At 46.0% G+C, this 27,115-nt stretch overlaps 1 protein-coding gene across 4 annotated transcripts in view; it reads right to left on the reverse strand.

The window, feature by feature from the left end:
- Positions 1-2,118: 2,118 nt before the first annotated feature.
- Positions 2,119-27,115, reverse strand: part of nfkb2 (nuclear factor of kappa light polypeptide gene enhancer in B-cells 2 (p49/p100)) — a 35,855-nt gene continuing 10,858 nt past the window's right edge. For 2 of the 4 annotated variants that reach the window (XM_007899150.2, XM_007899149.2), the window contains exons 2-23: positions 25,141-25,174; positions 24,914-24,941; positions 24,003-24,040; positions 23,759-23,857; positions 23,260-23,411; positions 22,538-22,665; positions 21,894-22,052; positions 15,622-15,726; positions 14,710-14,798; positions 13,117-13,255; positions 12,187-12,297; positions 11,443-11,709; positions 10,507-10,648; positions 9,522-9,636; positions 8,228-8,438; positions 7,498-7,667; positions 6,881-6,983; positions 5,340-5,455; positions 4,514-4,580; positions 3,836-4,008; positions 3,296-3,407; positions 2,119-2,866 (exon numbers count right to left, since the gene is read on the reverse strand). In XM_007899150.2, the coding sequence (XP_007897341.2) occupies positions 2,751-2,866; positions 3,296-3,407; positions 3,836-4,008; positions 4,514-4,580; positions 5,340-5,455; positions 6,881-6,983; positions 7,498-7,667; positions 8,228-8,438; positions 9,522-9,636; positions 10,507-10,648; positions 11,443-11,709; positions 12,187-12,297; positions 13,117-13,255; positions 14,710-14,798; positions 15,622-15,726; positions 21,894-22,052; positions 22,538-22,665; positions 23,260-23,411; positions 23,759-23,857; positions 24,003-24,040; positions 24,914-24,941; positions 25,141-25,173 (2,673 nt within the window). In that variant the 5' untranslated portion in view covers position 25,174 and the 3' untranslated portion in view covers positions 2,119-2,750. The remainder of the gene's footprint in view (positions 2,867-3,295; positions 3,408-3,835; positions 4,009-4,513; positions 4,581-5,339; positions 5,456-6,880; positions 6,984-7,497; positions 7,668-8,227; positions 8,439-9,521; positions 9,637-10,506; positions 10,649-11,442; positions 11,710-12,186; positions 12,298-13,116; positions 13,256-14,709; positions 14,799-15,621; positions 15,727-21,893; positions 22,053-22,537; positions 22,666-23,259; positions 23,412-23,758; positions 23,858-24,002; positions 24,041-24,913; positions 24,942-25,140; positions 25,175-27,115) is intronic. The other 2 variants (XM_007899153.2, XM_007899151.2) reach the window with 1 other exon arrangement.

Consider the following 27,115-nt stretch of genomic DNA (forward strand, 5'->3'; position numbering starts at 1 on the left):
GCAGGACAGGTAGATAAAACTCTTGAAAAAAGCATACGGGATACTAAACTTTATAACTATGGGCATACAATACAAAAGTCAGGAAGTTATGATGAACCTTTATAAAGCATTGGTTAGGCCTCAGCTAGAGTACTGTGTTCAGTTCTGGGCACCACGCTTTAGGAAGGATGTCAAGGCATTGGAAAGGGTTCAAAGGACCTTTACCAGGATGGAACCAGGAATGAGGGTTTTCAGTTATCAGGAGAGGCTAGAGAAGCTAGAATTAGAGAAGCAGAGAATGTTAAGAGACTTAATAGAAGTTTTCAAAATTAAGAGAGGATTCGATAAGGTGAACAAGGAGAAACTATTTCCACTGGTGGTGGGTCGGTAACCTGAGGACACCGATTTAAAATAGTTGTTAAAAGAAACAGAGGGGAGGTGAGGAGAAATTTTTACACACAGCGAGTTGTTCGGATCTGGAGTGCATTGCCTGAAAGGGCAGTGGAAGCCGATCTGAAAACAACTTTTAAGAGAGCAGATAATTATTTGGGGAGGACAAGTTTGCAGGGCTATGGGGAAAGAGCGGGGTAGTGAGATTGATTTGGATAGCTCTTTTCAAAGCATGGACACGATGGGCCGAATGGCTTCTTTCTGTGCTGTATAATTCTATGATTATTATTATCTTCTACCCCTTAGGTTACCTAAGGCTTGCTGCACATTCGCCACTCTCCACACCTCCATCAGGCTGGCCGCTCAGCTACCATGCCAAAACCTCTGGAACTCCACTCCCCCCACCCTTCACCGAGCCCTCTTGCGCCCTCTCTAAAAAAAAATCTCACTTGTGATGTAAGTGAGTAAAGTCACTATAGGTGGGTAAAGTCAGAGAAATAAATGGAAACTATTTGACATTTTATTATGTGTGATTGTCATGACCAAATAACACTAATACTTGAAACAATACTAAACAGATCCATACAGAGAATAAAATGGAGCAGAGACCATATTTCAGTACAGTAGATTCACCTCAGATACTGGGCTGTGTCAATTGCTCAGTCTTTTTCTCATAGAATCTTATAGCACAGGAGGCCAATTTTTTCCTTTTAAAGTATATATTTAATTTATAAGGTATATTTCATTGGCCAAAGTGATGCCCAATGACAAAGGTTTCACACACTTTCTTTCGTCTGACCAGAGCTAGTCTGTGTCTCCACAAATAAAATAACATTTGACTAAATAACGGGCTTGTTCGAACAGAGCAGGTGAAATTTACACTTGCCGATTTGCTTCCTGTTTATTTAACATCTGTAAAAATAGAAGTGCGAGACTTCTCTTTTTCCCCTCTCCCCAGAAACTTTCAAAACAGCCCACCACAACTGAGCCCTCCAGCCTTAGATCACCTATTTCCAGGCTTCTGCTTATTCTCTTCAGTTCTGTTCCTTGTGGGTATTGATGGTTTTGAGTGCCTTTCTTCCCTTCCTCTTATTGCTCTCTTGGGAAGCTTCCCAGATAGTTTTTGAGGTTTCCACTCAGGGTGTGTCACAAAAGCATAAATTAAACAAATAGAGAAATCTTACAAATGTAAGATTTTGCATTGAACAGCCCCACACCCAACATAGACATTCACCTCACACTACATACACACACGCACATTCACACACCCCAGCTTGGTTATAAATTCACTAATATGCAAAAGCCTAAGTGGTGTGACAGGCACGTGAAACTGAGAAATATTTTCTTTAGAAAAGGCCCTTTTATTTAAAAAGATATCAGGGGCAAGTAATAATAATAATCCTTGTATTTGATATAATAATAAAACAACAAACAAATATTACATTTGGAAAGCGCCTTTCACGTCAGGAGGACGTCCCAAAGCGCTAATCCTTGTATTTAATATAATCCTTGCATTTCATATAGCGCCTTATCACTTTACAGTATATTCTGATGTCTTTGAGACATCTCCAATCGCTTCACAGAATATACTGTAAAGTGAATTGACTGTATATTTTGTGGGCGAAATGTGGCAGCCAATTGCATACAGCAATGTCCCACAAACAGTCGTGGATTGAGTGACCAAATGATTATTTTTAGATATAGCGCCCTTCAGGCAGGGCAGGGTCCTGGAGCGCTTGACAGTGGCGGGGACTGACCCCAAGTTAGGGGGAAAGGGAGGAGGATGGGGAAGAGGTGAATAGGAAAGACAAAGCAATACTTAGCCTGTGGAGGGTTTGAAGATCACTATCTCTCTCTCTCACCTGCTCGTTACCAGAAGTGCCGCTGATAAAGAGTAGGTGGAAACTGATCCATATCAATTCCGCCCCCCCTCCCACACACACATGCTCACGCACTCAACTTTGCCATGTAAATGTTGGGACACTGAAAAAACACAATTCTTAACCCGACAAAAGCAGCTGGATTGAGAGCAAATTCCAGATGTTGAAATGTTCATACAGATCTGGAGCCCCACTCCCCCCAGCTTGTAGAGCAGAGCAAACTCGACAACATGTTAGACAACAGCTAACTGGAAAGATCATCAAGTCACTGATTGAATGGGTGAAATGGAGAATCCCAGCATCGACACTGGGAGAGACCAAACCGTTATGAACAGGGAGGGACACAGCTTCTTTAGAGTCTGGTCCTGATGCTGGAAATGAATGGACACCACATGGAGCTTGTGTTATCGGGGACTGATCCCGGAATGGAGAGAACACTCTCTGCATCAGGTCTCCTTCTGCCCAGCAGCAGCTCCATAGAACTCCACCTCTTGTCCGCCGTTAGACTGGTTGTTGGGGGGCCGGGGTTGGGGTCGGGGGCTTCAAACCCTCCTCGCAGTCCACTGTCCCCTGGGATGGCCCGCTCCCATATGCACTGTCCACCGACTGTTTCCCGTCTGCATAAGGGAGAAGAGAAAGAGTTTCACTGGGAACATGTCCGGCTGAGATCTGCATACAGACACTGTGAGCGCGCGCACACAAACACGTGTATATACACACACACACACATGTACACACGCGTGTACACACGCGTGTACACACGCATGTACACACGCGTGAACACACGCGTGAACACACGCGCACACCAACAGCTTGCATTTATATAGATTTATATAGCACCCCTAACTAAGGCTTGCATCCCAGTGCGCACATCTACACACACACACAAAAATACAAACACGTACCCACACCTAAGCAATTTAGCTCTGTGTCATTCGGCCCAGCTAGACCGCGATGGAGATTACCTCCCACAGAAGCCTGACCAATGCAAATTTCTTGTCCACAAACATGTTAAAGAAACTAATGAAACAAGGCCTGAATTTTACCTGATGACTGAAGCTTCCCGTGGATTTCTGTTTTCTGGATAACATTCACTGCCTCCTCCAATCCCAGGGCCTGGAGAGCATTAGCCAGCTGAACGACGGTCCCTCCTGACAGCTGCAGAGAGGGAGACATTTACTCAGCAACACATCTGAATCAACACCCCTCCTCACGGAGGAATAATGCTAAACACAGCAACCAATTGTGCACAGCAGTGTCCCAGAAACAGCTGTGGATTGAACGACCACATTTTTAAAAAAAATTTTATAAAGGGCTTATTACCCCCGAAAAGCGATCCACTAATCGACTAACAACCGGGTTCCTGCTTATTGCTAGGTAAACAGCGGCATGTGGAGAAAGGAAACTTGTCTAATGTTTCGCCCTGAGCTGGAATTGAACCTGGGTCCACTCGCTTGCGAGGCGAATGCTCTAACCAAAACTCTACAGGATTCCATGAATCGTAGAACCATAAAAAATTGGGCTGAAAGGAGACTAGTCATTCTCCAGAGAAGAAATAAATACTGTGAGGGAAACAGACAACATACGTCATAATTGTCCAATAGGGACTTGCTTGGAGACTCTGCACTTTTGAAGATTGCAATAAGAGAGCCGAGGTTCAGTCTGTCGGCCAGCTTCATCCAGTCAGCACCAGATTCATCCTTGTTCAACACTTGGTTTAACTCGGAGAGGGCTTCTGAGCCTAAAGACGCAATGTTGCCTGACAAGGAAAAAACAAGAGTTTACTGTCCAGAATCAAAATAGTGGGCTCCTCAGTGACCATTGAAGCACACAGCGCTGGCAACTCACAGGTCTACATTTAATAATAATAATCAGTAATCATAATAATCCTTGCATTTGATATAGTGCCTTATCAAGTCTTTGAGGCGTCTCAAAGTGCTTCACAGAATATATTGTAAAGTGAATTGACTGTATTTTGTGGGTGCAGCAGTGAACCACAAAGAGTCGTTGATTGAGTGACTAAATTATTATTTATTTTTGAAGGGTTTATTGCCCCACAAAAGCGATCTGCCAATTAACCAACAACTGGGTTCCTACTTACTGCTAAGTAAACAGAGGTGTGTGGAATAAAGAAACTTGTCTAAGGTTTCACCCTGCCTGGGAATCGAACCCGCTTACAAGGCGAGTGCTTTCACTAATATGCTAAAGGATCCATAAGTTAGGTCTAGTGAAAGAGTGACCAATTTATAATAATCCAACCGTACCTCTCTGAATTTTTGTCTCCTCCGGTTCCTTCCTCGCCCACGTTTCACCCAACAAGATGTCACGCACCTGAACAACAACAAAAATTTATAGTTGTATGGCACCTTTCACATCAGAAGGAAGTCCCAAGACACTGGACAGTCAAGGATTTGCACCCAAACTGGGGGTTTGGGATCAGGAGGGGTGGAGGGCAGAGAGGGAGGGTGGGGTAGGAGGGTGACTGAAAGCGCGGTCTAAAAGGAAACTGTTGACGAAGGCCATGAAGAAGGCAAGGGAGGGAGCGAGATGAAGGGACTGTGGGAGGGAGTTCCAAAGGTGGGGCCAAAAACGCTGAACAAAATGTCAAAGACAACAATTAGTTTGTCTGCACTTAATTCTAATAATAATCACTGCACTAACAGTTCGGTAAAGTGGAGTGACTGTGCATTTTGTGGATGAAACACATGTAGTCAATCTGCATAACAACATCCCACAAACAACCACGGAGCGAGTGATCAATTTTATCTGGGGGATTTGTTGGTCAGGACATCAGGAGAGAGTGACTCCCTTCTCTTTTCGAGTTAGTACCATGGGATCTTTAACGTCCACCTGAACAGCACCTTGATATCTCATCCGAAGGACGACACCCCAATCAATATGACACTCTCCCAGCACTGCACTGGAGTATCACCTTAGACTGTGAGCTCAAAGTACCTAAATCCACAGCCTTCTGACTCAGAGATGAGAGCGTTATCAACTGAGCCAGGCTGGCACACAGGAGGAGGGAGGAGCACAGAGATGTTGTTGGGTTTGTTGGGAGGGGTATTGCGGGCACACGGAAACACTTGCCTTGGCACTGGACGCGATGTCAAGCGGCGTATGCCCACGACAGATGGCCTGATCCAACTCGCTTTCTTCGTCCGAGTCTAAAACTGGCTCGTAGTTCTCTGCGTTCCGGTCAGCACCTGCAGGAGTTTGGAAAGATGGCGGTCAGATTTCAAACCGGGCTTTTCCCAACCAGCGACCTGTCTCAGGCTCAGTCGGGATAAATTCTGGGATTTTTCTCACTCAGCTCCTGTTAACCTTGCAAGCCAAAGCGCTAACCAGTAGCTGAAAAGCTTGACAGACAGTGCTCTCAATAGCAAGCTATGCAGTTTTAGCTGCTTAGACTCCAGCATCACAGCCACCCATCCCTACAGTAAAAAAAACATAAAAATAATCCTTGTATTTATTTTAGCACGTCATCACATCGGAAGGATGTCTCAAAGCGCTTCGCAGGACATACTGTGAAATGAAGTGACTTTGTATCTGTAGGCAAACGTGGCAGCACAAATACATACAGCAACGTCCCACAAACAGCAATGGAATGAGTGAACATTTTTATTTGAGGTTTTGTTGGCCGGAGGGGGAGAGAAACTCCCTTTTCTTTTCAAATAGCGCCATGGGATCTTTAACATTCACCCAAACAGGCAGATGGTTTAACATCTCATCTAAAGGACGGGAGTTAGTATCTGACTGACAGCAACAAGGTAACGAGCAACTGAAGTACAGAAGGATCTGTAACTAGTGAATACTAGACAGCTCATGTCTGATACCGGGACTCCACTACCAGTTCCATCTCAGTTAATAATATTAATAATTCTTGGATTTGACATCGTTGAGATGTCTCAAAGCGTTTCACTGAATACACTGTAAAGTGAATTGACTGTTTTGTGGGCAAAACGTGGCAGCCAATTGCGCTCAGCAGTATCCCACAAACCTTTGTGGATTGAGTGACTAAATTAATATTAATTTTTTAAACGGTTATTACCCCCGGAAAATGATCCACCATTTAATTAAAACCAGGTTCCTACTTATTACTAATAATAATCCTTGCATTTGATATAGCGCCTTTCACGTCGGGAAGACGTCCCAAAGCGCTTCACAGAACACACTGTAAAGTGAATTGACTGTATATTTGTGGGCAAACGCGGCAGCCAATTGCGCACAGCAATGTCCCACAAACAGTCGTAGATTGAAAATGACCAATTTATTATTGTTTTTGGTTTTGGAGGGATTATTATTAGGCGTGTGGAGTAAGGAAACTTGCCCAAGGTTTCGCCCTGCCTGGAATTGAACTCAGGTCTCTCGCTTGCAAAGCGAGTGCTCTAACCACTGAGCTACAGGACTCCACTAAGCAAATAGGAAACTTGGCTAAGGTTTCGCCCAGTCTCGGAATCGAATCTGGATCCTCTCGCTTGCAGGATGAGTACAGTACGCTCACCACTAGCTGCAGGACTCCACCGAGTTTCAATGTCCATGAAATCTGAGGCAGAGCAGATTCCCAGAGCATCGGCCAGGACTCTCTGTTGGGATTCAGAGCCGGTCGCAGTGAACAGCCGGGCACTAACCTGCAGCCAGTAGCATCGCGGTGAGAGCCGGGGAGCCCGAGCCAGCCGCCAAGTGAAGAGCCGTGTTCCCCTCAAACGTGGCAAGATCCACTTCAGCTCCAGCCTGTGTGAAAAATCAACAGTTTAGCAAGCATCGCAAGAGACAAGGGGGCCTGACAGGGAGTCTCCTCTCTCTGTTGCGTAACAGTGCGACCAGTGTGAGGGTTCCCAGCCCATCGCGACTGGCTCCTCATCACAAATCTTCCCCCCGATCAATACTGAACCCAATGCAGAGCGGTCGTGACCAAATTTCACACGGGAAATGGACACATTACTGTGTCATCGTAGGAAACCAATGCTATAACCAATCTGGGAGTGCGGCCGGACAGTGCAGAGCGAGCTTTGCTCGGTCTCTAACCCTGGCCTGAAAGTTTGGATGGACAGCTTTACTCTGTCTCTAACCCTTGCTGTCATTGATTTGGGAATGCAGCGAGTACGGACACCAGTTAAGTGCCAAGGAATCATTAACATCCAACTGAACAAATTCAGACATGCCCCGGTTTTAACGTCTCACCCGAAGGATGGCGTGTCTGACACTGGCTATGACCTGAATGGTACGGTCACACCAGGTGACTCACCTCTGCCAGGAAGTAGCCAGCCAGCCCCAGGCAGTTCATCTCCACGGCTAGGTGCAGAGCTGTGCGGCCACTCTTCTGATCAGCCTGGTTACTATCTGCCCCTTTGTTCACTAGCAGCTCCACCAGCTGTTGGCTCCTTGCCTTCACTGCCAAGTGCAGAGGATACAATCCTGGACAAGGGAGAGCAAGAGAGACACGTAGAATAATAATAATAAAAAAATCCTTGCATTTGATATAGGTCATTACCATGATAACAACACCCTTCACACAGGGTAGCATCATTTTGGGATGCTACCCTATGTGAAGAACAGCAAATCAATGCACTTTATTGTTGACGTTGAGATGTCTCAAAGCGCTTCACAGAATACATTGCAAAGTGAATTGACTGTGTATTTTGTGGTCGAAACGCGGCAGCCAATTGCACACTCCAGTGTCCCACAAACTGTCGTGGATTGAGTGACCAAATTATTATTATTTCTTTGGAGGGATTATTACCCTAGGAAGGCAATCCGCCAATCGACTAACAACTGGGTTCCTACTGACTGCTAGATAAACAAAGGCATGTGGAGTAAGGAAACTTGCCTAACGTTTCATCCCACCTGGGAATCGAACCTGGGTCCTCTCACTTGCGAGTCAAGCGCGCTAACCGCTACGATATGGGAGGTACGATACGATATGTGTATAAGTCCCTGCTAATGGTGCGTTAGTGACCACAGAGAACTTCCCCTACCGTTAAAGTCAGGCAGTTTAAGCAGCTTTTTGAGAACGTGGGGTTCCAGGCCATCCACTAACGACCTCACCATCGCCTCATCTTCCTGGTGCAGGGCAAGATGCAGGACCGAGTTTCCATGGCGATCCAAGATGGCAGCATCAGCCCCTGCGCTCAGAAGCAGGTCCACCAGGCTGTGTTGCTGGGTGATCACGCCCACGTGCAGAGGAGTCTAAAACGTCAATTGTAAAGAGTGGCATAAACTGCCCGTCTCACACAACAGCAACTTAAGTTTATAATAATAATCTTTGTATTTGATATGGAGCCTTATCACGTCATCGAGACGTCTCAAAGCTCTTCACAGGATATACTGTGAAGCGGTTTGACTGCGTATTTTGTGGGTTAAAAGTGACAGCCAATTGCACACAGCAGTGTCCCACAAACAGTCATAATAATAATAATAATAATAATCCTTGCATTTGATATAGCGCTTTTCACGTCGGGAGGACGTCCCAAAGCGCTTCACAGAACACACTGTAAAGTGAATTGACTGTATATTTGTGGGCGAACGCGGCAGCCAATTGCGCACAGCAATGTCCCACAAACAGTCGTAGATTGAAAATGACCAATTTTATTATTGTTTTTTGTTTTTTTGGAGGGATTATTATTAGGCGTGTGGAGTAAGGAAACTTGCCCAAGGTTTCGCCCTGCCTGGAATTGAACTCAGGTCTCTCGCTTGCAAAGCGAGTGCTCTAACCACTGAGCTACAGGACTCCACACTTGATTGACCACACTTTTTTTTTTGGAAGAATTATTACCTCTGGAAAGCAATCTGGCAATCGACTAACAACCAGGTTCCTACTTACTGCTAAGTAAGTTAATGCTCACTGGTAGAGAGAAAAACTCTTTTCAAATAGCACTGTGGGATCTTTAATGTCCACCTGAACAGGCAGACTGGACCATGTTCAACGTCTCATCTGAAGTACAGTACCTCTGACACTGCATTGGAGTGTTATGCTACGTGATTCGAAGGCCTGACGTGGGATTTAAACCCAACCTTCTGACTCAAGGGGTGAGACATTGTAGAGGGAACTTTACTCTCTCTCTAACCCATGCCATCGCTGACCCGAACGTGTGGATGGTCAGTGTAGAGGGAGCTTGACTAAGAGCACAGCTGAGAAGCATTCCTTTTGCAGCAGTGAGCCCTCTCAATGTGATGAGCACAAACACACGGAACAGAATTCCCACATGGATTTGGGCAGAAGTTGAATGTGCAGCGTGACACTAACTCTGTACTCTGTGGAATGACACTAACCTGCCGTAGGTTGTTGGGAGCGTTGATGAAGTTCTGGCCCGGAATACTGATAATAACCTGCAATAACTGCTGAGCCACAAGGGGCTGTTGATGGATGATCGCTAAGTGCAATGAACTGTGGAGAGAAATAGATCAGCTGGATACAGATGGGCCGCAGCTCATTAATAAATGCCCCAATGACCAGCAACACACCTGAGATGTCACAGACCCGGGGAAGGTGGTTATATTTGCAGGTGGAACTGTGGAAAGTAATCCACCAATCAACTAACTACCAGGTTCCTACTTACTACTAGGTAAACAGAGGCGAGTGGAGTAAGTAAACTTGCCTAAAGTTTCGTCCTGCCTGGGAAACGAACCTGGGTTCTCTCAATTGTGAGGCGAGCGGACTAACCACTACACTATGGGACTCCACAAGACTCCAAGGAAGTACACAACAGAATGGAAAGCTTTGGGAACTTTAGATCCAAAGTTGCCTGGTTCTTCCAAGCACAATACACTTACTATATGTCATGACTCAAATCACTCGTGCACTGTACCCTAAAATATTAATTTCCAAAAGAAATCTATTTAATTTCTATTTGAATGAATTGCACACAGCGTTACTCACACTCGCTTCAAATCCCTTCACGCTCTGGCACCTCCCTACCTCTCTGACCTGCTTACTCCCCAACCCACTACTCACTGCCTCCGCTCAGCTGGCTCCGGCCTCTTGCTTGTCACTCCTGTCCTCCGCCCCACCATCAGTGGCCGCACTTTCCGCTACTATGCCTCGAAACTCTGGAACACTCTCCCTCAATCCTCCGCCTTGTCCCCTCTTTCCCTATATTCAGGTTGTGCCCAAAGACCTTCCACTTTGACTGTGCTTAGGGTCACGACCACCCTCCCCCCCCAGCTCTCAGCGTCAGGCTCCGCCAGTGCCAAGCTCTTTGGGACACCGCCCTGCGTGAGTGTGGCTGTATAAATACAAGTTGTTGTTATTACTCACGTGTCTCCATTGTCATCCTGGACTGCAGTCAGGTGTCTCTGCACGGCCAGAAGCATGCGTGCGTCACCCGTGATGGCGTAGTCCTGCAAGGCCAGGGCCGTGCGCTCCGTGATCTGCAGTGCCCTCAGCCGCAAGAAGTACTCTGCGGAATGAGGGGCACAGTTTGTGAGACAAGCCAGCCAACCAGCCGACGGTAGCTGGTAAAGGCAGTGGCCTTTACCTCCTAAAATAGTCACCTCCCTCGACAGTCGTCTATATAATAATCCTCGCATTAAATACAGCATCTTATCACACTGTCAAAACATCTCAACACACTTCACAGGGTTTATAATAATAATCCTTGCATTTGATATATTTTGCCCATAAAATATACAGTCAATTCACTTTACAATATATCCTATGAAGCGCTTTGAGATGTCTCGAAGATCTGATAAGGTGCTATTTTCAAATGCAAGGATTGTTATTTTTATGCAGCGTCTTATCACGTCGTCGATTCGTCTCAAAGCACTTCACAGAATATACTATAAAGTGGACTGACTGTATTGCACCCAGGAGTGTCCCCCAAACAGTCGTGGATTGAGTGACACATTATTATTATTTTTTTGGAGGGATTACACTCCTAGGAAAGCAATCTGCATTCCTACTTACTCCTAGGAAAACAGAGACATGTAGAGTAAGGAAACTTGCCTACGCTTTCTCCCTGCCTGGGAATCAAACTCAGGTCCTCTTGCTGGTGAGGCGAGTGCACTAACCACTATGCTACAGAATTCCACACTAGGCGCAAGTTGGCAGAGCCAAGGCTTGGGGATCCCAGCGTGTGCGCCACATTCACTAACTGCATCTAATAACAACAGTAACTGTGGCTTTCTGAAGCATTCCAGGCCTTTGTGTGAAAGCTCTTGTTTCTGGACTCGCTCTAGTTGTAGATCTCTGTACCTTGTTGTGACAGCTGTCTGCGCCTCGCTGGGCCAGAGCCCTGCGGTAACCCTGGCTGCGTCTCTCTGGTAGCCGCTTTGTTGCCCCGCTCAGAGGCCTGCACTTCCTGGGGGCCAGGTTCAGGAAGCTCGCTTCCCGATGCTGTCTGCTCCCGCGGTTGGTGGGCAAGGTGTGATCCACCACCGTGTGACCCCGCCATGTGCTGACTTCCATACTGCTGATTGGAGGGATACATGTCAAGGTAACCCCCAAAGCCGTAACCAAGACCTGAGGCAAAGATAAAAGACAAGTCAACCTATGGGTCATTATTGAGCTCACAGTCTCTACGCTTACAGTTCTCTGTCAGGTTATATAATAATAATAATAATTTGGTCACTCAATCCACGACTGTTTGTGGGATACTTTTGTGCGCAATTGGCTGCCGCCATGGAGTGAGTGACTGATTTTATTTGAGGGATTGTTGGACAGGACACCAGGAGAAAAACTCCCTTCTCTTTTCGAGTAGTGCCATGGGTTCTTTAACATCCACCTGAACAGACAGACGGGACCTCGGTTTAACGTCATAACTCATACGCTGGCACACCTTCCTCTTATAGCTCTTGTGTTTCAGATCCACATCCCGACACCACACCTGTTGATTGTTAAATGCCAAAGTGTAGACAGTGGATTGAGTGACACTGGGTGCTTTACTGTCTGAGTGACACTGGGTGCCTTATTGTCTGAGCGGATCTGACCATGCCTCACCTCCACCACGGCTGTACATGTTGGAGCCCCACGATGGAGGACTCCCCCCAAAATGATCCTGGAAATTGGGTAGCTGTACCCCCTTCTTCCTGCGGTAAATTTCTTCCCTTTCTGTTGGAAGAAGAATGGGTAAAGGTTACAACAATAATATAATAATAGTCCTTGCATGTGGAGTCCTGCAGCTCAGTGGTTAGAGCACTTGCCTCGCAAGTGAGAGACTTGGGTTCTATTCCCTAGCAGAGCGAAATGCTGGGTAAGTGTTCTTACTTCACACGCCTCTGTTTACCTAGCAGTAAGTAGGAACCTGGTTGTTAGTGGATTCCGGAAATAATAAGCTTTCAAAAAAAGAATAATAATTTGGTCACTCAATCCATGACTGTTTGTGGGACACTCCAGTGCACAATTGGCTGCCGCCTTTCACCCTGAAATATACAGTCAATTCACTTTACAGCATATTCTGTGAAGCGCATTGAGATGTTTGGAAGATGTGAAAAGCGCTACATCAAATGCAAGGAATATTAATATTGTTATTACAATTTGACATGTCGTTGAAACATCTTACAGCGCTTCACAGGATACACTGTAAATTGGAATGACTGTATTTTGGGTGCGAAACGCGGCAGCCAATTGTGCACAGCAGTGTCCCACAAACAGTCGTGGATTGAGTGAGCAATTTTTTTTTATTTTGTGGGGGAGGGATTATTAACCCCGGAAAGTGATCTGCCAATTGACTAACAATGAGGATTCCTTTTTGCTGCTAGGTAAACAGAGATGTGTGGAGTAAGAAAACTTTCCTGAGATTTCACTCCTCCCAGGAATCGAACCTGGGTCCTCTCGCTTGCGAGGCAAGCATGCTAACTCCTATGCTATGGGACTCCACAATCCTTCTCCAACCTATGCCAGACTGAACGTTGCAATACTGTCTCTTACCTTTGAATTTGGGACAATAGGTGAATGCCGTTGGCTCGCTGCACTCCACTTGCAATCGTCTCCTTAGTTGGACGTACACAGAGACGGGCTTTCTGATGTTGGTGTCCCTATAGCAAGGAGTGCGGAACACAATCGCAAACTGCAAAAGGAACCCAAACCATGAGGTGAGGCACAGGGCAGGGTGTGAGTGTCACGAAGGAGAGGCAGGGATACAGTGGAGGAGCAATAAGATGGGTCGTTCGTACTTGGAAAGGCAATACTGTACTTTAGTAACAGTGCCCACACTCTCAGGTCAGCAACACCACGGGTTAGAGACAGAAGAAAGCTCCCTCTACACTGTCCTCCATCACGCCTTGATCAGGTACTGAATGGGCCAAGTACGGGGAAAATGTCAGCCTTAATAAAGTGCTCCCCACTACACTAAATTGTTTTTTTGTGTTTGTGTGTTCCTCACACCAGTTTATGACTTTCGTGAGTGAGACTCACAATTGCTGATCAGCTCATGTTTGTACCATTGTGAGCTGGGTTGAGACTCCCCCAAACCTCATTCCCAGCAGCCAGTGAAAAGTGACTGCCTTCCCAACAGTCAGGGCTGGATATGAGTCCATGTCCTAGAGGTGAAAGATCTACCTAGTGCATCATCCGATCCTTACATTCTTCCTCCATTTACAATTTTTTTTTGGTCAGGCAGGTGTCTGACACATGAGGAAACTCATCGCCAAGGGTATCCAAGCCAAGCTGTGAATTCCATACATCCCACCAGGTATCCGCCAATCTCCTAACAACCAGGTTCCTACTTATTGTGAGGTAAACAGAAATTCCAGAGATTGTTGGAATGGCATGCAAACTCTCTCCCTTCCAAGTCCTGCCGATAAGCCAGGCTGGCAACTCTGTCATCAACAGGTGCCCTGGAGTATTGCGGACCTGCCTGGCTCAGGGTTTTACAATGGATATCAACATTAACAACAACAACAAGATTCCATTTATAGAGTGCCTTTCACGTCGGGAGGACGTCCCAAGGCGCTGTACAGTTGGGTCAGGACCCGAGCAGGGGGGAAATGGTCAGGGGGAGGGAAGGGAGGGAGCGAGGAGGGGGTAGAGAGTCGAGAGGGGAGCTGAAGGCACGGACGGTCAAAGAGAAAGGTCTTGAGACTGGCCTTGAAGGAGGAAAGGGAGGAAGCAAGGCGAAGGCACTGGGGGATAGAGTTCCAGAGCCAAGGGGCTGAGAGGCTGAAGGCCCGGCCACCGATGGTAGGGTGGTTGGGGCGGGGGATGTGGAGCAGACCGGAGCCAGAGGAACGGAGGGTACGGGCAGGTAGGTAGAGGCACAGTAGGTCAGAGAGGTAGGAGGGAGCAAGACCGTGAATGGCCTTGTAGGTGAGGATGAGGATCTTGAATTCGATCCTCTGGGGGATGGAGAGCCAGTGGAGGCGAGCGAGGGTGGGAGTGATGTGGTCGCGAAGCAAATCAACATCAACAAGAAGGGACCAAGAGCAGTATATGGATGCCAATGTTCGGAGGAAGTTGGATTCACATCTGACCAAAGGGACACTGTATTTGGTTAGAGGTTGCTGTCTGTCGGAGGTAACACACCTGTCTGTGGACATCGGTCGGACCAAATTCTCCAAATGCCTCCCAGTCAGATTCTGCATTGCCCTCATAGAAACGCACCTGGATATCTTCTGAATGGAGAAGGCAGAGTAAATTTCCATCAGACTATGTCTATATAATATAATAATCTTGACTTTAGATATAGCGCCCTTATCATGGCGTTGAGATGTCTCAAAGCGCTTCACAGACTATATTGTAAAGTGGATTGACTGTATTTTGTGGACAAAACTCGGCAGCCAATTGCGGACAGCAGTGTCCCACAAACAGTCGTGGATTGAGTGACCAAATTTGAGTACTAGAGATACAATAAGTACCAGCCTGGCTCAGTTGGTAGCACTCTCATATCCAAGTCAAAAGGTTGTGAGTTCCAAGTGGGGTTCCAATGAACACAGTTCTCCAACCTCGATTGCCACTAGGTGGTGTCTTGTGCATGCAGTATCAAAACAAGGAGCGATATTTACTGCAGTTTAAACAAAAAATGTTTATAATTTTATTTCCAGAGGTATGAAATACTTTGTGAATCTGGCTTCATTTTCAATGGGACTAAATATTCACCCAGTTTTATCGGGGGTAGAGGGTGTGGGGGGTGCGAAAGTGCTTCATTGGTGCAACGAGACATTAAACCGAGAGCCTGTCTGCCAGTTCAGGTGGATGTTGTAGATCACATCTCATCCAAAGGCACGCTATCCCTCCCCACCTCCACCTCCCACCCTGGGACTGGAGCGTTAGCTCATAATGTGAGCTCCCAAGTGGGACATGACCTTCTGACTCAAACAGGAGCGGACCACCTCCTGAAAGAACACCAACATGCACGCCCAAATAAAGCTTGGATGTAAAAGCTGAGATGCCGAACACAAACACGCGCGCGAGCCCTGCCCTTTGACCAGGACGAACCTTTCTGAACCTTGTCACAAAGCAGATAAATCTCCTCGCCCCCGGTCACGCAGCCGAACGTCTTGTCCATTCTGACGATCCTCAGGTTAGAAGCATTCGGGGCCTCTGCAATCACACAGACACACAAGATTCATTTCATCATCACCGATCACCAGAAATTATAACAACAAATAGTTACATTAGTATTGCGTCTTTCACGTCGGGAGGATGCCCCAAGGTGCTGGGCAATCAAGAATTTGCACCTGGGCTGGGGTTTGCGATCAGGAGAGGTGGAGGGCAGGGAGGCAGGGAGTAGGAGGGCGACGGAAGGCTTGGTCAAAGAGGAGGGTATTGAGACGTACCTTGAAGAAGGCAAGGAAAGGGACGAGGCGAAGGACTATGGGATGGAGTTGGGCGCAGACGGCTGAAGGCCTGACCACAGATGGTGGGATAATAATAATAATCATCATCAAAGCTCCAGAGACAAAAGTGTTACCAATCGAGCCCAGGCTGATACAATAGGCAGTTTTGTTGCAACTTAATAATAATAATAATCCTTGCATTTGATATAGCGTCTTACCATGTCTTGAGACGTCTCAAAGAGCTTCACAGAATATATTGTAAAGTGGATTGACTGTTTATTTTGTAGGTGAATCGCAGCAGCCATTGGACACTGCAATGTCACACAAACAGTTATAGACTGAGTGACCAANTTTTTTTTGAGGTATTATCCCCACAAAGTGATCGCCAATTGACTAACAACCAGATTCCCATTTACTTCTAGGTAGACAGAAGCATGTAGAGTAAGGAAACTTGTCTAAGGTTTCGCCCTGTCCGGGAATCGAACCCGGGTCCTCTCGGTTGTGAGGCAAGCAAGCTTCAAAGAATATATTGTAAAGTGTAGTGACTGTTCAAGAAGTTTATGCTACAGGTCTTTAAAGTGTAATGGGATTTCCCATTATTAAGATAGCAACAAAATGATCACTATTTTTAGGCATGAAAGTCCCTTGATATGCCTTTTTAAAAATCAAAACAGCAGTATGACTGAGACTACAGACAATGAGTCTGTCTGACAAGTGTGATGCCATTTCACATCACTAGCAGGAAGTGTGTGAGTAAAAGGGGAAATAAATGACCAGAGATTCGTGGAGCCTATCATCATATGACATCTCCCTAGTTTATCTCTCCCCCCACTACCAACACACACAAGCTGAGACCCTCATTATAGTACATAATAATCATCCTTGCATTTAATATAACGTCTTGTCACACATTGAGACGTCTCAAAGTCCTTCACAGGATATATTGTAAGGCGAAGTGACTCATATTGTGAGTGAAACCCGGCAGCCAATTATGCACAGCAGTATTCCACAAACAGTAGTAGATTGAGTGTTCAAAGATTTTTTTGGAGGTATTATTATCCCTGGAAACAATCTGCCAATCAACTAACAACCAGGTTCCTGCTTACTGCTAGGTAAACAGAGGTGTGGAGTTAAGAAACTTGCTTAAGGTTTTGTCCCGCCCGGGAACCAAACCCGGATCCTCTCGCTTGTGAGGCGAGTGCTCTAACCACTATCCTACGGGACTCCATATACATTGATGCCTTTATCACGACCAGACTCAGTTATTCCAACACTCTGCTTGCTGGTCTCCCCAGCTCCTTTAACACAAGCTGAGGACTTTTCAGAACTCTGCAGCTCGTGTCCTCTCCCACACCTTTCTACACAAGCTTATCACCCCTCCTCCCTCACTCAACCCCCATCCTCGCTCAGCCCAACAGGCTCCCCATCCCCAGTCGATCAAATTCAGGATCTTCATTCTCCCATCCAAATTCCCCTCCTACCTCTGCAACCTCCCGAGACTCGACCGCCCCAGTCGCTTTCGCTCAGAAAACACAAACACACTGGCCACCCTGCCCTGTTTGAACCTTGGGACACTGCTGTGCACAATTGGCTACCAAGTTTCGCCCACAAAATATGCAGTCAATCCACTGTATAGTATATTATGTGAAGCGCTTTGAGACTCTCAACAACGTGATAAGGCATTATATCAAATGCAAGGATTTTTCTTATTGTTAAGCAATTGGCTAATCAGTCAAAGTTCTCAAAATTGCAATTAATGGCTTCCTCGTTTGAGCTGTGGTTTTGTTGACTCAATTGACACGCTAACTACTGTAAGCGAGAACTATGCTGTTCAAACAGTAAAGACTGAGGTTTCAAACGTGCTATCTCTGTCCGTTCTGAAGCAAATGTTGTGCAAACATCCTTGAGGGACTTTCCTGGCCTGGGGCTGTTACCGAGAGGAGTCGAGAAGCCAGAAAATAGCAGGGAAAGTCCACCGGGAAAGCTGGTTTTGGTCTGTTAGTCACCAAGTTGTACTGTCAGGTCAAGGTTCCATTGTATCATGAGGTTGTGGTCTCCACCCAACCCCCGAGTGATGTGCCTGACAGTCCAGAGATTAAACTCTCTGACCTTTAACTCAATATTGTGGAGTCCTGTAGCTCAATGGTTAGAGCACTCGCCTCGCAAGGGAGAGACCTGGGTTCTATTCCTGGGCAGGGCAAAACCTTGGGCAAGTTTCCTTATTCCAGATGCCTGATAATAATCTTTCAAGAAAATAAATAATGATTTGGTCGATCAATCCCTGCTGTATGCAACTGGCTGCTGCATTTCGCCCACAAACATACAGTCAATTCACTTTACAGTATATTCTGTGAAGCTCTTTGAGACATCTAGAAGACATGAAAAGCACTATATCAAATGCAAGGATTATTATTATTAATAACAATAATCCTTGCCTTTGATATCCCGTCGTGTCAAAATGTCTCGAAGCTTCACAGGAATTATTTATCTGAGTATTTTGTGGGCAAATGTGATATAATTGAGTCCCATAGCATAGTGGTTAGCGCGCTCGCCTCGCAAGCAAGAAGACACGGGTTCAATTCCTCGGCAGGACAAAACCTGAGGCAAGTTTCCTGACTTCTTCAACATGGTCCCAACTGATACGACTTATGTGAGTTTTACTATAATCCGTGCCGGTGTTTATACTCCACGCAAGCTTCCAGCACTACTTTTCCCCTCCAGAACATAAAAACATAGGAAATGCTACACGAAAAAAGACCAAGGTAACACCAAGCTACATGAAAAAAGATCATTGTTCGCCTTCCACCTTTCTGGAAGTCGCATGTACATATGTCCCAAACTACCTATGTACTATATCCCGTAATGTTATTTCCTAAAAGAAAACTATCTAATCTGTGTTTGAAAGAACCTCTATTCCCTTCTCCCTCATGTATGTATCAAGTTTTCTCAAAAAATATATTGATGCTATGCGCTTCAACCACAGTTTCTGGCAGTGAGCTCCACACTGGTGAGAGTTCCTCTTAAACTTCCTTTGAGATCTACCACTGACTAGCTTACAGTCATGTTCTTCAGTTATGAAATTATCAACAAATGGAAACAAACCCATCAATACCCTTTCAAGGATTATTGAATCAAGGATTGAATTCAGGGATTATTGAATCCTTTCACCAAATTAATCACCTCTTATATCATCAAGTCTCGGATTCCTGTAGCGTAGAGGTTAGCGTGCTCGCCTCACAAGCAAGAGGACCCCGGTTTGATTCCTGGGCAGGATAAAACCTTAGGCAAGTTTCCTTATACCACACACCTTTGTTCACCTAGCAGTAAGTAGGAACCCGGTTGTTAGTTAATCGGCAGATCGTTTTCCGGGGGTAATAATCCCTAAAAAAAATAATGATTTGGTCACTCAATCCACGAATGTTTGAGGGACACTGCTGTGCACAATTGGCTGCCACATTTCGCCCAAAAAATACAGTCACTCCACTTTACAGTATATAAAGTGGATATACAGAAGTGATAAGGCACTATGTCAAATGCAAGGATTATTATTATTACTGTGCACAACACAGTCTTTACAGTGGAGTCCTGTAGCTTATTGGTTAGAGCACACGCCTTGCAAGCAAGAAGACCCAGGTCGATTCCGGCCGAAGCAAAACCTTAGGTAACTTTCCTTATTCCACATACCTCTATTTACCTAGCAGTAAGTGGGAACCGAGTTGTTAGTCGATTGGCAGATCACTTTCCGGTGGTAATAATCCCTCCAGAAAAAGAGCTTCACTCAATCACCCAATAATCAGCAATCTATCAGTTCAGCTTGTACATACCAGCTCAGTGCTTGGAGATCCAGCAGAGGAGAATAAATGAAAGACAGAGACATTCCACCCACTGAGCTCTTATGTTGGTCCATATTGAGTCTGGGTTTTTTCCACTGACTAATATGGTCCGACAAGTTCTGGGCACAAAGAACCCAGCCTGAAACCTTGGGATGTGAATGGGATTTTCACAGTGACTCAAGAGATCACTGTTTCAGAAGGCAACTACAACTTACATCAATAATTACACCAGAAATTCTCCTGGTTTTTTCCTGTGGGATGACTGCAAATTTTCTTATGGTCAAAGACTGGTTAAAAGGGAATCAGTGCAGTGATTGAAGTGAATAAGAAATGATAATAATAAACCTTGCATTTGATGTAGCACCTGTATATTTTGTGGGCGAAACACAACAGCCAATTGCGCACATCAGCATCCCATAAATAGTCGTTGAATTGAGTGACCATTTTGGGGGGATGGAGGGCTTATTACCCCCGAAAGCAATCTGCCAATCAACTAAAAACTGTATTTCGCTGGCAAAACGTCGCAACCAATTGCGCATGACAGTATCCCACAAGCAGTTGTGGATTAAGAGGTTGTTACCCCTGGAAAGCAATCCGCCAATCTACTAACAGCTGGATTCCTACTTACTGCTGGGTAATCCGAGGTGTATGGAGTAAAGAAATTTGCCTAAGATTTCACCCCGCTTGGAATCAAACCCAGGTCCTGCTTGCTTACGAGGCGTGTGATCTAACAACTACACTACAGGACTCCACTTATGAGACCGAACAGCACCACACCAAAGACCGCACATGCCAGACAAGGTGAACAAAACAAGTCACAGACTGACGGAGATCACCAGCAGATGCCGTCCATGTGCAAACAATCAGCTCCTCCTCAGGCCACCAGAAAACAACAACAACTGTTTAGAAGTTCCCCATTTTGCCCCCTGTGGGTTTGGGCACAAACACCAGGTGGCTGTTGTGATAGAGGGGAACTTGTGGTAGGATGTGGCAAACAGCTGCCATTCATCTGTCTTCCTGCATATTATTTTCACATACACACACTTACACTCACCACACAAACACACAGACAAACATTCACACACACACACACCAGTCGATTTCATTCGTATCTGTTTCAGGGCAAAACCTTAGGCAAGTTCCCTTACTCCACACGCCTTTGTTTACTTAGCAGTAATTAGGAACCCAGTTGTTAGTTGATGAGGAGCTGTATCAAATGCAAGGATTACATTATAATTAGTTTGGATAATTGCACTGTTTGGGGAGTTGACAGCCTGAGGTGTATGGTTGGCGGAGAGACAGCATGGAGGACAATGGGAAAAGAGGCAGAGCAGAGATAAAAAGAGAGACAGCGCAGAGAGCAATAGGAAAGTGAAGTCACGAAGACCTTCGGGCAATTACATACTCTGTATAATTGTGTGGTGTATATCCAGTCCCTCCATGCAATTATATAGCGTGCACTTCATAGAAGCATAAAATCTTACAGCACAGAAAGGAGACCATTCTTCCCATCCCGCCTGTGACAGCTCTTTGAAAGAACTATCCAACTGGTCCCACTCCCCGCTCTTACCCCACAGCCCTTCATTTGTTTCCTTTTCAAGTACATATCCAATTCCCTTTTGAATGCTACTATAAAATCTGCTTTCCTTACTGCACATAACCTGGCTTCACCACCCTTTCAGGCAGTGCATTCCAGATCATATAAACTTATATAAAAATAACAGATTTGGGCTTGAATGTCCAATATTCACCAAAGGGGTAGAAGGAACAGACTGAGGTGCCCTTTTGCTCATCGGTCTTTGAGATATCTCGAAGACGTGATAAGGCACTATATCAAATGCAAGGATTATTATTATGATTATGCAGCCCACGGATGTTTCTCAAATCTGGCATTTAGCCCTCAGCAGCCAAAAGGTTGGACCAACCTGCTCTAAATGGATAACCACCTCAGCCTGGTCTACTCAGCTGTACATCATTTTCCCACCACTTTGGGGAATATCATACATCGGACCTCAATGTGGAACTCTCTAACGCCTCCATTAACACCATTAATTTGTCTCTTTCACAAACCTCTACAGCTCGAAAATCCATCACTTACTGCTGTCGAAAATAGGGTCTGAGATGACGGGTTTGAGTTCAAGTGTGTAGAGACCAGTGCTGTCTGGGAGGTAGGCAGTGAACTGGAGACGCACAACACTGAGATCCATTGTCTTTGCCAAATTTTCTGACTCCTTCTTTAACTGCTGGAGCTTTTCATCTGCAAGAGATGGGAGTCAATGAAATACTGGCAGTGTCGATAGCTACTAACAGGAACAATATGTAGTTACACAGCACTGTTCACGAAACAGAAACATCTCAAAACATAATAAGAATCACTAGAAATGAAGTGATTGTTGTGACAAGAAGTAAATGGGCAGCTATGTTATTCCAACAATGACCAGGCAATCAGCTCTCGTTTCTGAGTGAGAAGCTTGTGGGTTCAAGCCCCACGTCAGCACTTGGAATCACACCATCTAAGATGACACTCCAATGCATTGCTGGGGTTGTTACATTGTTGGAGCTGCTGTTGTTCGGACGAGATGTTAAACTGAGGTCCCACCTGCAACGTTCCTCCAACATCTCATTGCAACATCAGCCTGGGTTCAAAGCCCTGACATGAGGCGAGAGTGCTTCCAACTGAGCAAGGCTGAGACATAAATCGCTTTGATTCAAGTGATGCTGTTCCACTTATGACAGACCTACCTTGTGAGTTCTTCCGGACAGGAGTCTTGGTTGCTGCTGGATCAGACTCGGTGGGGCCCAGGAACCTCCGCAGCAGCACCTTGGGTACGTTCCTCTTTGTGACGTGAAGAATTCCCAGATTAGCGAACCTGGAGAGTAATGACAGCTTTGGAACCCTGACCCTGGACACAAGCTATCTGACGTCCTCCTGACGTGAAAAGCGCTATATCAAATGCAAGGATTACTATTATTATTATTATTATTCTAAGTTTCACACGCGAAGGCATAATAATGGTATTATAATAATTATTGTATTTGACATAGTGCCTTATCATGTCATTAAGACATCTTAAAGCGCTTCACAGGATATACTGTGTGTTTTGTGGGTGAAAAGCGGCAGCCAAATGCACACAGCAGTGTCCCACAAACTTCCTGGAGTGAACAATTATTTATATACATACGATCCTCTCTTTTAATATTGTTTTTGGAGGGATTATTACTCCCAGAAGGCGATCTGCTAAATGAACAAACAACCAGGTTCCTACTTACTGTTAGGTAAACAGAGGTGTGTGTGTGGAGTAAGGAAGCTTTCCTAAGGTTTCACCCTGCCTGGGAATCGAACCACTACACGACGAGACACCATGGATTCACGATGGAGTATAGGTCCTCAGGAGAAATCCATGCCCTTTAGATGGTGTGATTCCCCGTGCCCCACTCCCCCTCAGTGAGAGTGCAGTACTTACTGTGCAGTCATGTCCTTGGGTCCCACAGAGACCACGCAGGTGCCCTCCTCAGTGCAGTGTTTCCCCACCAGGCTGTGAGCGTGACACATGTGAGGCTTGTTGTTTGTCACCAAGCTCACCACAATTTTTGCATTGCCGCAATAATTAATAATCTGGAAAAAATGTACAGTGCGTTACACAGCGCGCAGGTGCACAGTGCGCAGGTGCACAGTGCGTCACACAGCGCGCGGGTGCACAGTGCGTCACACAGCGCGCGGGTGCACAGTGCGTCACACAGCGCACGTGGTGCACAGTGCGTTACACAGAGCGTGGCTGCACAGTACGTTACACAGAGCGTGCGGGTGCACAGTGTGTTGCACAGAGCGCGCGGGTGCACAGTGTGTTGCACAGAGCGTGTGTGCACAGTGTGTTGCACAGAGTGCATGTGCACAGTGTGTTGCACAGAGCGCATGTGTACAGTGCTGTGTGTTACACAGAGTGTGTGTGTTTCCTCACTGACCTTCACAGAGGGATACGTTTTGCGGTTCTTCTCACTAGACGCCCCGGGGACTCCCCCATGTGAGGGACCCTCACATCCGTACCGGAACCGGAATCCTCTCTGTAACCAGACACACAGGTTAGTGAGGAGTTTCTACATCCAAACCCCTCCCCCAGCATTCAACACCCCTTACCCATCGCTGGACAAACAGAGTGGGGGGAGCTTTACTACAGCTTACTAGCCTGTGCTGGTTTGGAGCTTTTACCTGTTTGGGCTGTTCGGTGATGATCAGGCTCGGACCATCTGTAGAGATCAAAACTGGGTCAGTTCACAGCACAATCTTCACGTCCCTTTTACTGTAACCAGACTCCACTGTCACAAACCTCCCAAGCTCACTGATACATCTGACTGGGCATCTGACCCATACAAAATCCTCTCAATAATGATAAACAATAATCCTTGTACTTGATATAGTGTCTTATCACATCATTGAGATGTATCAAAGCTCTTCACAGGATATACTGTTAAGTGGATTAACTGTATATTTTGTGCGGGAAACATGGCAGCCAGTTGCGTACAGCAGTGTCCCACAATGAATGAGTGACCAATTTTAGCTGTCGACTGAGTGACCAATTTTGTCTGGCTTCTCTTTTTAAATAGTGCCAAGTAGTCTTTGACGTCCACCTGTACAGGCAGACAGGACGAGGTTTAATGTCTCATCTGAAGGACAGTACCTGACAATTCAACATTCCTCCAGTGCTGCACTGGAATGTCATCTTAGCTTATGTGATTCCAAGTCCCCATGTGGGGCGTGAATCCACAACCTTTTGTGCTGTAACATCGTAAGGGGTAGAACCTGTGGTATTTCTTATTTAATGCCAGCACAAGCTTTCACCCACCAGGAGACAGCGTCACAGCTCCAGGTAAATGGCTGCTTCGTTTTCAGCTGCCAGTGTCGGCCATTCTTTTTAATAAGAGACAAGCGATTTTTATTTGGGAAATTTTAGGATCTACATCAGGTTTTGAGTTATTTTTAGTTTGTCAGTTTGATAGTTACACAGTTAGTTATTTAGTTAAGAGGTTAGTTGGTTAGTTTAAAAGGTGTCCTTGAATCCCCTTTTCCCTCCCCTGTAACCCGCTTACCTGTGTACAGATAGTTGTGGTTCTGTAACATACCTGGATGAGACTGCGAGTAATCCAAGCACTGAAAGTGAGAGGAGATTGTCAGTGCATCATGCAGGGGCCAGTCAGCGTATGGCGCGGGGTTATCGCAAGGGGGGAAAAGAGTATCCCGGCGGGGGAGGGGGGTGTGGTCAATGTATCTTTGGGGGGTGGGGGGGGGGGCAGCGAGGAGTAAAGGTATTTGAGGAGCAAATAATGTAAATAACGGCACGTCTACTCACATTTGCCATTTCCAAGCTGTAATCATCATCCATCCTGAAAGACATCAGAGTGTCAGGCTTATTAAACTAAAAACTACTTGAGGTAAAGTGATCGGCTTTGGAATGTCAGAATCGAGCCATTCCTCTGTGACGGTCTCTAGTCCAGTTCCTGACCCAGGCGGGTCCACTGTATTCCAGGGCAATTCTAATGACAGCCTAGCCCAGCGACAGGACTTGGAGGGCAGGCCAGTCACTGGGGGCCACTCAGCACCTGTTAACCCTGCAAGCCAAAGCCCAAACAGATAGGGTGGTCTTGGCTGCCCTAGCAGTGCGAAAGCTTACCAGAAAGTGCTATCAGTGGCAAGCTATGTGGTTTTAGCTGCTTAGATTCTACCAGTTACCCCACAATTTGTGCTGCCCAAGGCTTGGCTCTCATCAACTTGTGCTTGTGCTCTCCAGAATCAAGTAAACAAATTGCATCCCTCTAGAGAATGAGCATTCCATTCCAGACACGGGAAAATTTCCATGTGTAAGTGTAATATTATATCATGTCGTCAAGATGTCTCAAAGCACTTCACAGTATTCTGTAATTTGATTTTGACTGTGTGTTTTGTGGGCAAACGTGGCAGCCAGTTTGCACACAGCAATGTCCCACAAACAGCCATGAAGTGAATGACCAATTTTATTTGGGGGATTGTTGGCCAGGACACTGGTGGAAACTCACTTCTCTTTTTGAATAGCATCACAGGATCTTTGACATACAAATGAACAGGCAGACGAGATTTCGGTTTAACATTTCATCCGAAGGACGTCACCTTTGACAATGCAACACCCCCCCCCCCCCCACCCCATAACTGCTTTAGAGCATCATCTTAGACTATGTGATTCCAAATCCTGACATTCAGCTTGACCTACAATCTTCTGACCCTCAAACGAGAGTGCAACCATTGAACCAGGAAAAATAAAGGAGGAACATTAAATGGTTTGGGGAGCAAGCAAGATATTGGTACCAAATTGGTGAAGGTTCCGTCTGTGCCTGTTCAGATGGTCATTTAAGATCCCATGGCACTATTCGCTAAGAAAAGTGAGTTTCTCTCTCCCGGTGTCCTGGCCAACAATCACCCAGATAAAATTCACAACACGGTGTGTCCAAATTGGCTGCCTCGTTCGCCTACATATACACAGTCGTTACACTTTAGAGTGTATCCTGGGAAGCACTTTGAGATTTCTGGCTGATGTGATAAGGCGCTGCATCAATAATAAACAGCAAAGAGTTGATGAGTTAAACAGCCAGTCTCTGGGCTGTCACACTATGCAGCCTGCACACTCAGGTGCAGCCTGGAACTCAGTGCAGACATGCAAAGGAAACCCCCAGAAATTTCACACCAGCAACAGGACATGTAATCTGATAGCCCAGAAATTTCCTCAACTCATGGTCACGGTCCCCATTCCTGCATCCCCCATCATACGCACAATTTGGTGCTTTTTGGTCAGCCGGGTGTCTGGCACATGCAGAAACCCACCAACAAGCTTGAGAGTATCCAAACCGCGCTGAGAATTCCATCCACCCACCTACACATCGAAATCCCAGAGATAAATTGTTGGGATGGAATGTGCACTCTCTCCCTGGAGGGATGAATCCTGCTTACCTAATTCTGGATGAGGCGCAGGTTGGCATTAGGGGAACTGCCTAACCAGCTAAAAATCACACAACTTGCCATTGATAGCACTATCTCACACTCACACAAACAACGATCACACAGTCATGGGATGTTCTGAGAATTGGTATTCCAGATCCCTGGGATTATCTTACAAAAACCTCTGATCATTCATTTTTACCCTGGCAACAACATCAACTGCACAGGCACGATGGGGAGAGCAGGGAATGGGATTAGAGTAGAGAGCTCCAGTGGGAAGCGAACAATAACACAAACACGATGGGCTAAATGATCTCCTATATTCTGTAAACACTGTATGACTCTACAGTATAATTGAT

This window comes from Callorhinchus milii, unplaced genomic scaffold (assembly GCF_018977255.1).
Source record: "Callorhinchus milii isolate IMCB2004 unplaced genomic scaffold, IMCB_Cmil_1.0 Scaffold7, whole genome shotgun sequence".
In the NCBI taxonomy this organism is placed as follows: Eukaryota; Metazoa; Chordata; class Chondrichthyes; order Chimaeriformes; family Callorhinchidae; genus Callorhinchus; species Callorhinchus milii.